The following is a 14,037-nucleotide window of genomic DNA, read 5'->3' as shown; positions in this document are numbered from 1 at the left end:
TTGTTGGTCTGTGCTCCTTTCAAAGGGAAAAGGTGCTTAAGTACACCTGGAAAATGAATTTTGCTCTGACTCACAGAGCTTTAAATCTTGAATGAGATGTCTGTGACTGCCTTGGGGTCCCAAACTCTTCTGAACCACCAGATAACAGTGACCTGCAGCAACTGGATGGTCACACATCTTGATCACAAGAAGACTGATGGCTCTTCCCTTTAGCTTTTCAACCCAGTGCCTTTGCATGTCTCATTCTGAGTACACTTCTGTGGTTCTGGAAAAGATTCCTAGCTTGGGAACTACAAGGCCAAGCAAACTGCCCTTGTGAAATGCCTTCTTATGCATGGGCTTTTCTAACAATGCAAGGGTTATGCAAAGGTTCTTGTTCAAGTGAGAAGATTTGGAGATGGTTGTGTTTATGGACTAAAACTAAATATCTATTAGAAAATCACACTGCTTTAGTGGCATATAGCCAAAACATTTTCTCAAATTTGATTACCTGAATGAAGGGCATGGTTTAGATGGTGGCCTTTTGAAGAGACATCCCAAGTAAAAAGCTGTTTAAAAACTTGAGACACAAAGTGTCTAAAAGCAGATTTGTTTGCAACTTTGCAAGCAAAGAGGTACCTCTTTGTGGCTGATGTAAAAAGGTATCTTCTTTTCTTTCTGTAAGAGCTCACTGATCATCTTATTTAGTCTGAACAGTCCTTTGATCATTCTCTTAATATGTAATTGTAATTGCTGAAGTGAAGTGTAAAAGGAACCTGAAACTTAAGTGGAATATTAAAGTCTCACTAAATGTCTTACCACCTTTCATATTCTCTCACACATACTTTCCAAGAGCAAGAAACATCAAAAAACCCACAAATGGAATCCCTGCCCATATATATTACTTGTAATAACCATTCTGTGTAGGGAAGACTGCAGAGCCTTGTGGTAGTCACCAGCAGACAAGGACAGATGCAGATTTATAAAGCTTTTATTTTTTTTTTCATTTGTTTTTTTCAAAGTAAGAATTGAAATGTTTCTGGAAAAGCAGAAACACTGAAGATTTATGAAATACTCATTCAGTACCAAAGGAAAAAAGGTAATGGGTGGGCGAAGTTACAAAGAAGTATTTTTCTTCATGTTTTTCTCAGTGGCAACCTAGATTGGGAGAGACAAAAAGGATATTTTATATAATGGCAGCACAATAATAGTACTTCAACTTTCAGTATGGTATGTAGTGGCAGAAAAAGCAAATGTGTGGTGTTCAAAGGGAGTTTGTGAGTTGAAGGAGTTAGGTGGGTGGAAGAGAGGGGCATAAATCAATTATTGCTGTTACCTACCATGTATTATGCACCAATTCCCAATGTGGCTCTGCTCTGGACTATTAGGTCTGCACCCTAGAAAAAGGAATAACAACAGCCATGAGAGAGAAAGCAAGGGAGCAAAGTGTGTAGTGCTGGAGCAGGTACTTTTATACACTTGTGTCTGTGTTGTGGTTTGAAAGATAAAGGTACTTCCTAACCCTAGAATATGTGCACTCCTGTGTGCTGGGTGTTTTCCACTTTTCCAAAGGTAGAAAATAAATGTTCAGAGGGAACAAGAGACAAAATTTTTTTCCTAAGTTTCCCTAATATGCAATACTTCAATTCTAAATAAAAAGGCATTCAATCACTAAGCAGTTGAAGGTATTAGTAAGAGGTCTAGGTCTGAAATGATAATGAGGTTGCTGTCATTTCTACTTCCTTTAATCACTTTGCTCTTGCTCAGCAGTAGGGCTACAGATAAACTTCTTTGGCTATTTCAGAGACAAATAACTGTTAAATGGGTGAATGTATTTGCAGTCAATGAGTTGGAAAAAAATCAAGTGAGTGCTCATAGGAGAGTATCAGCTGGACTCCTCCTGCCAATATATCAGTACTTTCTAAGCATCTCTGATACTTGGTCTAAATGTACTCTTTACTGGTAAACTTTCACAGTTCTGTAAGAATCTATAGCACAAAAGGAAGCTTATATATGGTAGAGATATAGTTAAAATTCTACACATACATATTTTTCAACTGTGACTTGTACATAGCCAACTCTTTTGGACAAGGCTATGAAGAACCTTTTCTAAAATAGAATTTAGCAGTGTTCTGAGCAGATGACTGGAGTACATTGCCTCCAGACAACCTTTTTGCATTAAATTGTTCAATGACTATAATCTGTGACTATGATCTGTACAGTCAAGATGTATGTTATGCTCTGCAGACAGAATTATTGTAAAGGCACATAGAAAAATGGCCTCAGAAGGTTGCAGAACCACTTTGATTGTGCATGGCCACGTAGAGTTTCCTGTATGTGTTTTTTGTTTTGGTTTGATTTTTTTTTTTTTAAAGGAGATATAAAATACCTCTTCCCCAAGGCACGACCCAACATCTGATTCCTTGCAGCACTTGTCTATCATGGCAGAGAAACCATCAACAATTTTCTTCATTTGCTCTTCTGTCATCTGGGGCTTGCGCTTAATGAGGTTGACAAGCAATCTGAAAACAAACAGCAGACAGTCAGTGCTACCTGTTGTAGGATGACTTCCCAACTGAAAACACACCAGTCTGTGCAGGTACAGCTCATGTATGAGGGTTTTTTGGCATGCCTTGGAGTCAAATAGGCACAGACTCTAAGATCCCACAACTCTCTGTTTTGCCTTTTGTTATCCTGATTATAACTGGGGAAAAAACTTAATGAAACATGCTGTCTTCACTTAATTAAATACATCTTAAGGCTTGCACAGGCAGTGGAACTACATGAAACTGGTCAGCTAAGACACTGATTTTATTTGAATACCCTGTTTTGCCTCTTCTAGACCACATGATGTACAAACACAGAGTTCCACCTGGTTTTTCCTCTGTCACTGGTGAAGTTCCAGTCAGACGACAAAACAAGGAGCTTGTAGCTTCCTTCTGCCTCCTGCCCCCCACTGAAGGTTTACACTACAAGGTATTTTCTGCAAGGTACTTCCTTTAGCTTACTTCATCTGCCCTGATTCCCGTTCAGCAGGAGAAGCAGTGCACAGTGTTTCGTCGAAGTTGAACATGTCAGGGCTAAATGCTGGGGGCACATATTTGGCATCTACTCCCATGCTCGTGAAACAGGGTCTCCTTTCTGAGAAGGAGCCACTGCAGCAGTGTGAAACGTTGTCATTGATAGGAGTGGTCTCCTGTCTCCTGCACATATCCTGAATCACAATGTTCAGCTGAAAGGAGAAGGGAAGGAGGAACAGATGTGAGTGACACCTTCTCACAGGAACAGAAAGGTGATGGCTGTGTCACTGCAGCATAGCAGGCAGTGGAAGCTGTTGGATCTAAACACCTGCTCAGAAATGGCATGGTCTGAAAATGTGAAATGAAGACATATTCCTGGAGTTGGGCATTTCTTAATCTGCAGTCTGTCTGTCCACTCTGTCTTAACAGACTGTTCAGCTTTTCCAGGTACAGTCTGCTGCACACCCGATCAACTGACTTGATTTCTGAGGGAGAAAGAAGCTTAGCTTAAATTTTCACAAGCTACCCTCAGACAATTATCTAGGTTCTCACACCCATTAAAAATGAACAGATTTCCAGTTCTATGAGGTAAGTGCTTAGCTTAGGGTTTAAAAAAATCATTGTGAGGTTACTATATCACCAGAACTTATGACTTTTGAGAAAAGAAGAAAAATTCTGAGAACAAAAGAAATCTCCAAGAGAATTGGAGAGAATAACCCATGTACTCACATATCCTTCAGAGCAAGGGAGGCGCCTGTTCTCAGGGAGCTGGCAGCACTTAGTACCAACAGCTGTCATTTTCTTTCCAATTTCAACCAAGGTATCAGTTGATACCTGAGGCATTTTCTTGGTGTAGCGGATCAGAATCCTGAAAAAGTTGTATAAAAAGATAGTCTGTTGACACTGGGAGAATGGTTTACTGAGACAGGCAGCTGAGGTGACAATAGAAGTCAAGAGAAAATAGATTTCCCCAGGGCAGGCAGGATCACTGCTCAGACCCAACAGGATTTACCAGGAAGTACTCACGCTTTGAGGAAGCCTGCCTCGCCGTGGGTATTCAGCAGCTCACAGTTTGTCTTGACAACATCCTGAGTTTCTTGGATGAGTTTGTTCAGTTCCTCTTGCTGCAAACAAATATAAATTTATTAGTGAGATAAGAGAGGGACATCCTGGTAACAGTCATCCAATATCCCTTTTGACCTCCTCTGAATCTTACGAGCTTTAAGATACTAATTTTTTGTGTAGCCTGGATGGCATAAAGAGGACTCCATTCACATGCAAGTCTAAAGTTCTAACAGAAATTCTCTTTAAAAGGCAGCAAGATGTTTGAAATGTGATTTAAATTAATTAATGGGTTTTTTTTGTTTGCTTGCTTAAATGGGGTGAATATTTTTCAAGTATAGGACAACTGTGACTGGAAGATGACTGCTGAAGCTACTCTGATCTGAGAACACTGTCCTAGTCATGGGCCCTGGACTGCTCCATCTCATCAGAACACTAATTTTCCTGGGGATTAGTCTCAAAACTCTGCTCTTCCGTAGGAGCTTCTCCACACAACTGTTTCATGATGAGCATCAACCAAGCATTCTGGTTATCTGCAGACAAAGCTTTGCACCTACAGCATTTCCATAGCACTCAGCAGGGTTGTCTGTTTTGCAGCACTTTTCCAGGAGGTTTTCATAAGCCTTAGCAATTCTCAGGATCAGCTGTGAGGAGAACTCGGGGTGTCTGCGTGAGTATTCATAGACAAACCTGGAAGAGACAAGCAGAGAGAGTTAGAGCACTAAATAATGTGCTGCTTTCTTCTCTGACAATGGAAGTTCTCAGATGAGATTGGATTAGGTGGACAATGAACTTGGAATGCTGTTTTGTTTGTTTTAGGATTTTCAGGTTGCTCTGTTGTCCCTCAGCAAGGCAAATGTGAGAGGAACAGAGGAGTTTCCCAGGAGAGAATACTATGTAAGCAGATCATGTATGTGGCCATGCACAAAGCCCTCAAGTAAAAAAAGGCATAGATAAATTCAGATTTAAGTTGGACAGTGCTGAACAGAAAGAGTCACAAAGCATCGATGAGAAACTAGAGCTGAAGCTGTTAGTAACATCAGACTTCCATGTGGTCATCTTTTCTCCTTTTGCACCTGAAATGTCCAAGAGGACAGTTCTTCCAGCAGTGCAAAAGACCACAGTCTAGAAAAGGCAGAGGAATGTTCAAATAAAGCATGCACACTGTTGGCACCACTTACTCTGACAAGAATGCATCATGGTCTCTCTCAAAGCTCTTGCACACTTCCTTATCTTGTATGTATTTTTCAACTAGTGAAGGGAGGTCTTCAGGTTTGTCATCCATGTCTGACTCAATAATGCACTGGCCTCGTTCCACAACTGGCTTCTCACAGCACTCTTTGATTTTACTTGAGAAAACATCTTGTTTAGAGCAAATATAGCTCATAAGCTCTGCCTGTAAAATTGAAATGTTATCAGAAATAATAATTTAAATAATAATTTAAAGAGATGAATTCATCTGCTCTCTCTTTTTCAACTCTTCCCTTTTAATTCAGTTCAGCTGGCTCCGTAGCACGTGAGTAAAAAAATGCTGTTTATACAAAGAGAAATAACCAGAGGGACAGGTGTGTCCTGTGCATGTTGAGCACAACATGCAGGGAAATCTGGATCTCTGATCTTAGAAACTCTAAGATAAACTCTGGAAAGCCAAGAGAAGGCTCAGAGTGGCCTGTCAGAAGGATGGCTGATTGATCTTGTCCATCCTTTCAGGTGCACAGCTCTGATAAGAGGACAAAACAAAAATAACCTGAAAGGCCAGGTTTGTGTGGCTTCACAAAGCCAGGACTGTACACCAACTGGTTTAAAAAGTGTCTGAGTTCCAGCCATGCCTGCACTATTTCAGTCATGTCCCTATTGCACAGCATCATCCCATGCAAGCTGTTCTCTGGAGTCATTGGCAGTACAGCAAAGTTGGTCTAGTGGCAGTACATACAAGAGGACAGCAACAATCTGTAACCTTTTTGACTCTTTCTTTTGTTTATGACTGATCTGGAGTAAATCTCATCAAACAACCTCTGATAAATGGTTTGATTTCAACCAAACACATGCTACAGTGTAAGTAACTCCTTGCCCTCTTGATCCTAAAGGGCTGGATCTGGAACTGATCCAAAATGCAGGTCCTGTCACACTCAGCTGAGCTGGTCAGGAGATTTTCAGTGGCTGAGGAACCTTTTAGCAGTGTTGAATAGAAGTTTGCTGGACTGTGAATGAATAGCTGCACAATTATTGTCTTCATAAACATTTTTCAAGTATATAAATATTTTTGGAAAATATTTAGCTTACCCTGTCATCCATGCACTCTACCATGTCCCCATCACAGCACTCTTTGTAGATACCAGTAACATCATTTAGGATTTTAACCATTTCTGAGAATGGAGTCTTGGGATATTTCTGGCTCAGTGTAGCAAGTTTACTAGGAGGAAAGAAAATAAACTTGTTTTAAAGCTCTGTGTTGAAGAGAAACCTTGCAAGTCACTAACATTTATGATACTGTAGATGAGCATTGCTTCAAGTAAATATTCATTCATGGTTCTCACCTAATTTCTGGTGGCCAGAAAAAAAGGATTTTGACACCTGCAGTGGTAACCCACAGTGCTCCTTTAAGATAGAAACAAGCTTGTGATTGGTCTGCTAGATCTGAGCTGCCTATGTAAGGATCACACCCTGGAATTCCCCACTGCTCCTGGGAGACTGTAAAGCACCTCTAGACTAAGCACAGATGTGTACAGTCCTCATTAACCCTTTACATCAGAGCTGCCTACATCCAGCAAGGTGATCCTGGCACTGTTAGGGTGTGAGCCACAGCCTGAGAGCAGCTGGAATGGGGTACAGCTCTGGCAAAAAAGTAGATTAAATGAACTGAACTCTCTTGTTCTGAGTGACATCCCAGTTAACTCTTCATCTTCCAGATTTGTTTTAGAGATGGTTTTATTTCTCTGTAACTCTGATCTTACTTCTACTCTCTATCAGCCTGGGACACTCTGGTTCCCCTTTGTGCTCAGTCTTCACACAGAAACCTGATCAGAATTGAATGCTACACTTAGATAAATAGGCAGAGAAATTGCTTTTGGCCTAGTGCTGAAAAACCAACCCACTGATCTTTATTCTGCTGGACAATGGTCCTCAGGCAAAAGTATGTTAGAAAGTACCAGGAGTGCAGTTTTCACTCTCGGCATATAAAAGTGAGTTATATAAACTGATGTGTTCCTCTTGGCTAGTTTCAGCCTTTTTTTAATAAAAAACAGATTGGAACTTACTCTGCTTTGAAAGTTCTCTCGCCAAACTTCCTGAGGACTCCACAATAATATTGGTGCTTCATACTGAATTTCTTGGCTCTTTCTTTAATGGCAGTTGCCTGTAGTAACAGGATTCACATTGTCAGATTAAACTGATCATATCTAATAGATTGAGAAAAAAGCAAATCTGAAACTTCCCCTCGAGAATCATGGCAGGTTCTGCTCTGAAGGAAGCTGAAAATTCCTTAGGCCCTCCTAACCAGTTTGGAGTCAGCATTTTATTCCTAGTCTATACACCATGCCTTGTGGCCAGGGGCAGTTCCACAGACATGCTGCTCTCCACAAAATACTTCCATTTCATTGAAGCCCTGGGGCTTCCAAGGAGGGCAAGCTGGCTTCTGTAGCACTGCAGTGATTACACAGAAGTCACCAGGACTGAGTTTGAGACAAAGGGAAAGTTTGGCACATGCCATTCACAAGCTTAACATGAAATTTTGGCTACGGTTCCCCAAAAAGGGAAGCTGTGTGGGAGCCATCTGCTATGGATCCATAGGGATAGCACATGATTAACCTGACTCTCCATACAACTTTCTCTACAAAGATTTCTCTTCACAGATTTGTATGAACAGGAGGATTCTACCCCTTTCTCAGGCTTCCTCCTCCATTTGCTTGGGCAAACCTGCAGGCTGGATATGGCCTTTGGGTGCTCACACCTCTCCCGAGAGGTTACCACAGATAACAAAGCCCAGGTGCTACACAGTACCTGGACTCAGTGCACCTGCACAATAGCTGCCTGATAATGTGTGAGCAAAGCAACAAAAAGGCAAGCTTAATGTTCTACAGTTTGATTATTTGCTTTTGTCTCTTAAAATACCAAAACGCGATTTATTTTTTTTTACCATCCTAGTTTCTGTGAAGCTGTATACAAATGCTTACTGAAAGGCAGCTTGGGAAAGCACAATTTTAGCATTATAAGCATTGGCCTTTTAAAGTCACTTTGCACTGCAAAAATAATTGCTGCTAAGACCAGAAGAGACTTTTACATAGTGGACCAGTTGCTTGGTTTTCATCCACAGTCAAAAATGTGATGTACCTTCTCATCCAAGCAAGCACTGACATCACCCTCCTTGCAGCAGGCTTGAAGTGCATGTTCATAATCAGCACCAAGGCTGAGGATGGCTGGGGCATACAGGAAGGGGTTCCTTCTTGCAACATTATAGATGAAACTGCAAGGAAAAAGAAAACATAAATTACATCTTCCAGTGACCACAGCAAACGGCCTTAAATCCCTATCAGCTTCTGTAACTTCTATTTCTAGTTTAGAAATGTAATTTATTTTCCTAATGTAATACCTGCCACTGGTACATGTTCTGCTAAACCTCACTTTTCCAAAGCAGGACCTCAAGAGCAAGGACAGAAAGAGGAACTCCTTGTATTGTCAGCCACATAGTTTGTACGTTTGCATTTTTAAAATAGATTGTCAGATACTTGAAAATTCTGACCTTGAGTGTGATCAATTAATTTCTTGTTATTGCACCAAGATCTTACTGTCAGTTTTTATTCATTTTACTGTTATTTTTCTTCATCCTTTCTAATTACAAAGGGGGTAGTGGGAAGCTGGAGGAAGTAAGCTATTAAAATCAGTATTAGAAACACTGTTTTTTCTGGGGTTTTTTGGGTTTTTTTCGGGGTGGGGGGGGAAAGTCCCTCAAGATCTATAAAATATGAAAATCCCATTTTTGAGTGGAAAAACCTGCTCCAGCACGGAAAGAAAAAATGTGATAGGAGCTTTGGATATTTAATGATTGAGCAACTGTTTTATAGATGAAGCTGAACATTTGCAACTTGTTTCAAATGTTCTGCATGTCCATGCAGTCTGTGTGGCTGGGGAATCCCTCTCCTGCACAGCTAAATACCTGAGCAGTACAGAATGGGCATTGTCCTTACTGTCCCAGGAGGGAGACCCTGTTGTCCTGGTACTCCTTGCAGATCACATCAGCAGCAGGTTTTTGGTATGGCTGAACAAAGTCTGGCTGGTGAACTTTAAATGAGAGGAAACACTGATTTCTGTCAGGGTCAGCTTTCCCACAGCAGTCAGCCATTGCACCATAGGAGTCTCGGAGCTTTTCCACTTGGCAGATTTCATCCAGGAAAATGGAGGGCTGCATGGGAGATGCTGAGGGTCAGAATGATGGTTTATAGAAAATGTAATATGCATTCTACTTGTCTGTAAAAGAAAACCCAGGCTGAAAATAAAATACATTTTACTGGATAAGATGGAGACCATAAATCAGAGCAATCCACGTTTTCAACACATTTTCATAAGGTTTTGTTTCACATGGTCCAATATAAAAATTTTTACAATGCTTTATTGAAAAAAAACATTATAATTAAAAGTATTTTGTGCAAGGCAGTGAACTCCTCTTACAATCTGACTAAACTGAATTTTCAGGGGAATTGAAACAGGACTCAATGTTCTCCTTCATGATCAGCCTGGGAAACCTTTAGGAAGATCTGCTGTAGTCATCTCATTTGGCCCAAACGTTGGAGCTTTCAAGGAAAACAAGCACCTAACTTTCTGAAGGGCCAGGCTGAACCTGCTAGACACCCAGGGATCTTGTTTACCTGCAAATTTTACCTGATGCTAGAGGGTTTTTTAAACTTCTTAAAGTGCCTTACATTAGCACACACACCTTTTCAAGTCACCCCAGTCTGAAAACTTTGGTCCCTTTAATACCTAGAATTAGACCTGTAATTTACAGCTGAGGTATTTGTACTACCTGCTGATGTTTATTTCTAGGCAATGCCAAACTTCATGTGCCAAAGTAAGGCATTTGGGCTCCAATATATGTCTGCACAGATCACTTCAGCACTTCTGAAAGGCAAAGCTTCAGAACTTGACCAAACCAAGTTGTTTCAGTGCTGAAATCTGAGCAATGAGGACAAACACAACATCAAAGCATTTTCTGCCTACCAGTGATTTTGAGCACTCAGGAGCATCCTCGTTGGCCACACACTTCTGTGCCAGGTCAACAACATCCTTCACCAGCTTGGACAGTCCTTCATAAGAACATCTCTGGAGGTACTGGGCAAATGTGATCAGGGTGCTGAAACACAAAGCACATTTGGGAAGAGGGGGTTAAGAAACAGTGGTCAGTTTTTCTGAAGGTACTTCTGGGTTGATGATTCTTTAGATGACTTCAACAGTGCACCATGAAGACCATAGTACTGGTCCTGTATCTTTTCTCACCTCCTTTCTGAAACATGTTTTTAACCTTAATTCCCAAGAAATAAAGTCTTGAGTAATACATTAGGAAGAAAACAGAAAAGATTGTCACCCGAGTGTTCTGCCACTTTTACCAGCATGTTTGTAATTGCCATAAACTAAGCTGGTTTTTGCCATTGTTACAAATTACAATCTTCAGGCTGCCTTCTTTCAGAAGTAGTTACCTTCCTGTCAGGACCCTCTGCCACTCCCAAAACCAGTTTCAAAAGAAAATAATTGAATTGTCTTAGAAAACCTGTCACGGGTTTTGGTTTTTGGGTTTTTTTTTTTTTTTTTTTTTTTTTTTTTGTGGTTTTGATTTTCTTTGTTTCTGTTTTTTTGTTTGTGTGTTGTTTTTTTTTAGTATGTCAGTGCAGCACAGCTCCTCTCCAAACTGTATTACTCATGCCTAATTCTTTTCACACAAGGAACACAAGTTTTCTCTGATGGGCTGCAGGGAGTTGTTCTCCCAGAGAACAAGAAAGTCATCCTGACTTTTGCAGGTCCAGTTTGTAGGCTTTGCATACCAAGAGGAAGAAGACTTAACTCAGTGCCATGCCTCAGTGAGACAGGAGAAACACTTCACCAGCTCATATTGTCTGATTTTCTCTTTCCTGTCCAGTATCAGCAGAGATGGAACACAGTCAGAAAATGCAAGGTGAGCATTGACTTACACTGCCTTAAATGTCTCTTCCTTCAAGTCCTTGTACCGGTGGGCAATCTCACTCTTGTGTTCTGGGAAGACAAACAAAGAGAGCAAAGATTCTGAGTGCCAGGGGCTGTCCTGGAGCCCCAAACCCTACCTTCTGGTCACCTTGGGACAGCTGCTCAGGAATGGTCAGCATCCCCTCAACCTTTAAGCTTAAGGAAGTGATACCATTGCTTTGAGACAGAGCCTGCTGTAAAATCCCAGCCCTGGATCCTCTCCTGGGCAATCTGCACTGCTTTCCCAGGAACTTGAGGCCACCTTCAGCTCTGCTGGCTCATCACCACTCTGGGATTGCTCTGCAAATGCCTCCCTCTTCCTCTCCTTCTTTCTGGAGGAACCCGAGCATGTGCTTTCTAGGATTCTATTACAATATTTTCCTCTGTAAGCACATACTTAATTCCAATATTAAAAATCACTGCTGTAGCTTACTATTAAGGGTTAGCAAATGTGTGTTTTGTGGAACCAACATATGTCTACACAACAAACAAAGGATTGCAGCTGCAGTTTGATTAGAGCAACTCTTAGCAGAATTTTCTCTTTCTGAGCACAAAATTATTAGTTTGACAGCTTTACATTCTTGTTCCATCCAGTGTGTATCATCTGTGCTTTCCATGGGAAGCAGATAAATGCCTTCACTTGGTCCTGATGGCAGTAACACAGGTTGTAGTTACACCTCACTCTGGGTAAGAATTGCCCAAAAGAAGCTGAGGCATTTGGCCACACTAAAGAATGAGCCAGAACGAGGCAATCATTTTGTTCTATAATATCACTCAGGAGCATTTAGAAAATATGAAGTAATTCTTTTTGTTAACAGAATCTGCCTGCCTCAATAAAAAGGGTTCCAGTGCAGAAAATTGTAATTTAAAGGTTTTTTGCTTCTGCTCACTGGCATTTCCCATTAGGTCCTGAAAACTCACTTTTGTTAAATGTCTTTTGCTTCAAAGAAAAATAAAAAGTATCAGGGGAAAGATTTCTAGGACTGCCTGCAGAAATATTTGCTTGACTAATGTCTACAGTTCCACAACACAGGGAGAAATGCCATGAGGAGTTTTCAGTGAGCCTCCTTATAGCCTAGGCTGAGATGTAGATTTTTGACCTATTTGTGTGAAAACCACTGCCTTTAATTGGTGAGGAGGTTGCTTGCCAACTCCCATTCCAAAGACAGCACCTCCAAAAGCACCTTGCATCTGTGCTGTAAAGCAACAGAACCTGAATAACCAACCTCTGCCCATGTTCTGCTCTGATGCTGCAGGGGGCTGTCCCTCAACTTACTCAGACACTTAAACTTTCTGGAGTATTCCACACATTTCCTCACCACTTCTTAATTTAGTTTTTTTTTCTTCAAGTCAACCAATTTTTTTCTGTTCTCTTTGGATCAGGCTTGCAAGAGTTATTTGTGAAATGGCATTTTGTGCCATTTCATTCTGCCAGTAAAGCATTATATTGATCTAACAAAGAGTGCAAAGCCAACAAATCACTCCCTTCTTACCTGTGCCTCGAGCAACTCTTTGCAGATTTCTGGATGCAGCAGAACTAAAGAGAAAAATTAATGAAATTAACGTTACCCACTTCATGGCTGCTGATTATGGCGTGGGCTGAGTTGCTCAGAAATGCTGGGAAGATTGTATGGAAAGCATTTGCTTATATACCCTTTACTATCCGTGCCTGTAAAACATTAACCATAAAGCTGGCATCTCTAGATTGCCATTTGGTCTGAAGAAGATTACAAAATTTGACTGTCCTTGCCAAAAATGAATTTGATATTATTTGTTTTTTATGTGTTACTCTTTTTGTCCTGAAATGGTTGAACCTTCCAGCACCCAAACAGATAAAGTTTTGCGTAAATTTCCTTATCAAATGGCAAACAAGGAGTTCAAGGCATCAGACATAAAAGTCATCAAGTCTAATCCTATAGCTGTGCTTTTTTTTTTTTTTCTTGCTATATTTGTCTAGAAGCAATGCAGGTTGGTATTGTACAGTAACAATTCACCCACGTAGGACTCGGTCCCCATACATGCTTGTAATTAGAGACTTTGAATTTTAAATGAGTTTACAAACATGAAATGTCTCACCTAGACAGACCAGTATAAAAAACATAAATAGAAATAAAATATTAAAAATAAATAAATATATCTATAAAAATGGTAACAACCTACAGTAATGAGCACAAAGATACAAGGGCATGGCATCTCCAGTTCCAATTGGCTTCTGAATTCTGAAAGAAACAGAAGGTGCAAGTGGGGAAGGGGCCATGAGGAATCTGAATCTCATGATTTTTGTAGCTCCAGAGCAGAACAATGTCATGCAGACAACGTGTCTGTGCCAGCAGACTGGAAGTTCCATTTTCACCCTGCATCAGCCTGCATCTGACTGCACATTCTGGGACCTGCACCTAGGGTTACTCCAACAGCCCAGAGGCTGATTTGAGCACCTGGTTTGTTAGGTCCTGCTCTGCTTTTCTGTGGGTGCTGTTAGTCCCCAGGATCCAGAAAGGTGCCAAATTCATCTGTAAACATTGCAAGAGCTGTTGTTTCATAAGTTTTGCAGTTTGCCATTTGTGCTGACATCCTCCCAAGAGGAATCTCTTAATTAAGGACTGCTCTCCTCTTTGAAATTTTGTATTGAGTGGTTGGTAACTTAGGTGAGCAGGCACAGGAAGAGTTGTGAGGTTTGCAAAGATTTAAATGGAAATAATTTTTCCAGAACACTAAGTGAGAAGCTTCAAAAAAACCCACCAGAACCAAACAAGTATAAGGTCGGATCCTT

The 14,037-nt window shown here is 40.8% G+C and overlaps 1 protein-coding gene across 1 annotated transcript; it reads right to left on the bottom strand.

The window, feature by feature from the left end:
* Positions 1-952: 952 nt before the first annotated feature.
* Positions 953-12,943, bottom strand: ALB (albumin). The gene is made up of 15 exons (XM_071744194.1): positions 12,761-12,943; positions 11,237-11,297; positions 10,272-10,404; positions 9,245-9,459; positions 8,391-8,523; positions 7,319-7,416; positions 6,345-6,474; positions 5,243-5,457; positions 4,619-4,751; positions 4,026-4,123; positions 3,729-3,867; positions 2,988-3,211; positions 2,369-2,501; positions 1,320-1,376; positions 953-1,137 (listed from the first exon to the last, which is right to left on the bottom strand). Exons 1-14 carry the CDS (start codon positions 12,843-12,845, stop codon positions 1,326-1,328), a joined length of 1,848 nt encoding a protein of 615 aa, XP_071600295.1. The 5' UTR covers positions 12,846-12,943; the 3' UTR covers positions 953-1,137; positions 1,320-1,325.
* Between the last annotated feature and the right edge of the window lie 1,094 nt (positions 12,944-14,037).

Source organism: Heliangelus exortis, chromosome 4, assembly GCF_036169615.1.
Source record: "Heliangelus exortis chromosome 4, bHelExo1.hap1, whole genome shotgun sequence".
Classification (NCBI taxonomy): domain Eukaryota; kingdom Metazoa; phylum Chordata; class Aves; order Apodiformes; family Trochilidae; genus Heliangelus; species Heliangelus exortis.
The sequence above is the reverse complement of the archived record's forward strand: the minus strand, read 5'-3'. Positions and strand labels throughout refer to the sequence as shown.

Excerpts from the sequence above, each read along its gene's own strand:
- ALB (XM_071744194.1), bottom strand. The coding sequence starts at position 12,845 with ATGAAGTGGGTAACGTTAATTTCATTAATTTTTCTCTTTAGTTCTGCT. Across the intron at positions 11,298-12,760 it reads AAGAGTTGCTCGAGGCACAG|AACACAAGAGTGAGATTGCC; the intron begins GTAAGAAGGGAG and ends TTGTCTTCCCAG. Across the intron at positions 3,212-3,728 it reads TCCCTTGCTCTGAAGGATAT|CTGAACATTGTGATTCAGGA; the intron begins GTGAGTACATGG and ends TTCTCCTTTCAG.